This window comes from Tenrec ecaudatus, chromosome 1 (assembly GCF_050624435.1).
Source record: "Tenrec ecaudatus isolate mTenEca1 chromosome 1, mTenEca1.hap1, whole genome shotgun sequence".
NCBI lineage: Eukaryota > Metazoa > Chordata > Mammalia > Afrosoricida > Tenrecidae > Tenrec > Tenrec ecaudatus.
In genome coordinates, this window is record NC_134530.1 from 8,803,865 (window position 1) to 8,807,615 (window position 3,751).

The 3,751-nt window shown below is 40.0% G+C and overlaps 1 protein-coding gene across 1 annotated transcript; it reads right to left on the minus strand.

The window, feature by feature from the left end:
- Positions 1–1,141: 1,141 nt before the first annotated feature.
- LOC142431089 (methyl-CpG-binding domain protein 3-like 1) lies at positions 1,142–1,726 on the minus strand. Its single transcript, XM_075536113.1, has one exon. It carries the CDS (start codon positions 1,724–1,726, stop codon positions 1,142–1,144), a length of 585 nt encoding a protein of 194 aa, XP_075392228.1.
- Positions 1,727–3,751: the final 2,025 nt, after the last annotated feature.

The window sequence follows — 3,751 nt, forward strand, 5'->3', positions numbered from 1 at the left end:
CTATGCCAAGACATTTGACTGTGTTCATAACAAACTATGGGTAACCTTGTGAGGAATGGGATTTCAAAAGACTTCATTGTGCTCATGTTGAATTTGTACATAGATAGGTCGAGGCAGTTGTGAGAACAAAATAAGGGAATGCTGTATGATTTAAAATCAGGAATGGTGTGCAATCAGGTTGTTGCCCCTCTTCATACTTAGCCAATCTGTATACTGAGCAAATCATCAGAGAAACCGGCTTATATGAAGAAGTATATGGCTCGGGAGAGGAGGAAGGCTTATTAACAACTTGCGATATATAGATAACACGCCTTACTTGCTGAAAGTGAGGAACACTTGAAGCTGATGAGCATCAAATATTGCAGCCTGGATGACAACTCAATGTAAAGAAGACCCAAATCCTCACAACTGGACCAATAGGAAACATCCCGATAAATGGAGAAAAAGTTGAAGTGGTCAAAGATTTTTTTCTTGCTTGGATCCTCAACCCATGTTTGTGGAAGCAGCATTTAATAGACACGTGGCACGCGACCTCTTTAGAGTATGGAAAAGCAAGGATGCTACTTTGAGGACTAAGCTTTGTCTGACCCCAACTTTCAGTTTCTGCATCTGTATGTGGAAATTAAACATCGAATGAAAAGACTGAAGAAGAAATGATGCATCTGAATGGTGGTGCTGGAGAAGAATAGGAACTGCTGAAAGAACAAACCTCTAAGTCTTGGAAGAAGTAAGGCCAGAGAAGCAAGGCCCCTTAAAAGCAAGGATGGCCAGATTTTGTCTCACATACTTTGCACATGTTGTCAAGAGAGATCAGTCCCTGTAGAAGGCCATCACGTTTGGTGAAGTAGAGAGGTAGTGAAAATGAGGAAGGCAATGAAGGAGCTGGATTGACATTGTGGTCGCAAATGTGGAACAATTGTTAGGATGTCGCAGCACCGGGTAGTGCTTCCTTCTGTTGTGCCTAGCGTCGCTGTGGGTCAGAATGGACTCAATGGCACCTAACAATAAGCACTAAGAAATTGGGACACAGAGTAATGGTATATTTTAAAATTTAGAGAGATCAAAGAAAGAAAACTTTGTAGATACTCCAATCATAGTGATAAAGTTCCAATCTCCATATTGTTTGTACTGTCTTCTCTTACTATTTTTCAGGGCATCCTTCTTGGCCCCTTACTTTCTCTGCTGCACTAGCAAGCCTGTCTGCAATCAGTGCTACTGCCAATCTCTCCCTTGACATCTTCACTTTTCTTTCCTGTTTCCTAATATCTTCATCGGTTACCAGAAATGGTTTGCAGAGGAGCTGTGAGATATCAAAACTGGATCCTGGGGTCATCCTTGCCAAATCTGAAGATGGGCTAGGAGTAGTTACGGAGACAGAGTGCAGATCACAATCAAAATCCGAGAGCTGGGAATCAACTGTAGAACTAGGTTCAATTTTTTTCAGTGCTTTGGTAAGATCTAAAGTACTTAAAAGTTCCCCTGCACTGCTGTAGACCTGGAGTCCCTGGAGTCTCTTCTGCCACCAAACCTGCTGAGGCTTTTCCAAGTTCTCCTCCCACTGATGGCACCTGACTTCGTTGCCAGGATGGGAAGTAATTTTAGTGACTGGTCTCTTGGATATATAAGTGGACATCCTCAAAGGGACTGAGATGTTTAATAAACCAGATGTTGGTTTGGCTTGGGTTACACAATCCCGTTGCCTCCTCTGTGAAGTCTTCACCATCATCCTTCTTTTCCACTCACCCTATAAATGGCAAAATTTGGTCAACATGTAAATGAAATGTTTACTTTTCGGAACAATTATATTGGCCTATGTGGGCACACATCCTTCCTCTCTCTTAAGGATAACCACAACCTAGATCCTGGGACACCGTCAAGTAATCTAGCAATTAAGCCAAGAAGAGAACCTCAACATCCATGTTCTAGGACGTCTCCAGATCATTGCTCTGACTCCATCTTGAAAAATGCCCCCTGCTCAAGCATGATGGGACAATTAAAGTGTACAACATATGAAGTATACGCCAATGAAATTATTTTAAAATAAATATGATTTTCTTTTATTTTTGTCCATGTGATGTTCACCTGCGCAAGTCCTGGTGTTCTCAGTCCTGAATACAAATTCCTTAGTCTTGATCTAACTCCCAAATCCTGCCATGCACCCATGCTATTCTACTAGTCATTGGGTGAAACCATTTACCACCTACCTGGTTTTCACTGCTTCTTTAGAGCCTACATATTAAATAATGAAATTATAGACTGCCCTACTCTTAGCAACTTGAATACATATCCCATGTTTTCACTCACCTTATACTCATGAATAAATGGAAAAACTTACCCCCAAAAGCCCTATTCATTGACATAATAGAGAACCCTTCCTAAAGGTCAAAGGTGACACAAGACTCTGCTCTCCTCACTTTCTTCCTTCTCGCCTATTTCTATCCATCTTGGATATCATAGCCCATGACGTTAATCATTTCCTTGAAATTACCCAAATCCCTTAGCTTTAATCATATTTATGTAATCTAACTTCTTTTACTTCATATAGTTATAAGCCAATCCCCACCTCACTTTCTAAAGGCAATTAGCTTAAAGTACTTTACCTAATGCGGTCTCTATGGCATTTTTATAAATTGCTCAGATGCAAACAGGTCAGATGTGGGTGTCACATCAAAGGGCCAGATAATTCTGAGTTTTCCCTCATCTACATGTGAGTGATTAACAACTGGGCGGGTGTTAGTCAAAAAACACATCCTGAAACTGACCAGAGACTTAAAGAACCTTCTTGCTGTTTGCTTGCTCCTGGCCCAGAGTTGTTTCCCAGGGTTATAATGAAACCAGAGCTAAGGGGTAACATCTAGACATGGATCCTCAAAGTGTAAATTCCAAAGAAAATGGTATATATCTGTATGTATTCTACTTTCAAATGGGACAGTATGTTTTAATGTTGGTCTCCTTACTAGCATACACCCTCTAATAAGTTTTATTGCTTCCTCTCCCTTGGAGTGAGTTCTTGGCTGTGTGCTCCAGAGTAAAATGACTGCATTTCAGGTGAAATCTGCCTTATAAAACTTCAAAGCTGGAAGATTCCATTTCCCTATCATCTTAGAGCTACTACAAGTCCAGTGATAACCACTGAAGAAAAAATACAAAACATAATCATTTGGTACTAACATAAATACAATATAATCAGCATCAGAATTAACTAGGAACCGCTTCTGGTATCTGGAAAATTTACTTTCATGTTTTGTTGTTGTTGGCATATTTACTCGAGAATAAAAATGACCAAATGGACATTGGCCAAAACACGTAAACTCTGACTCCCTATCTGCAGCAATGTCTAGGATGTTAAGCCACTAAAGCTAACCATCCAAGGAACCATGAAAAAAAATCCCCCAGTAACAATGGACCCAAATGGCCAAAGTTTGATAGCTGACAGCTTCTTTAATTTTAATCTGTCCTTCTAATATAAGATTAACCAGAGAGACATCAATACAGCACCCTCTTAAGCGATCACATAAAATGCACTGTTTACGGTTAACCTACTTTCAACTTTCCAATGCCAATCACTAATCTACATTAGGGCATACTTGAAACCTTCTCATTTCTAATGTATAGCTTTCCCACTTCCCTGACTACCATTGAGTCTATCAAGCATAAGTGATGATATCTGATTCTTTGGGTACAGCAAACTGAATGAATAGCATTTGTTTGTTCTTGAGGGGGAGTTAATTTTGGTTTTGAAGGTGTTTAT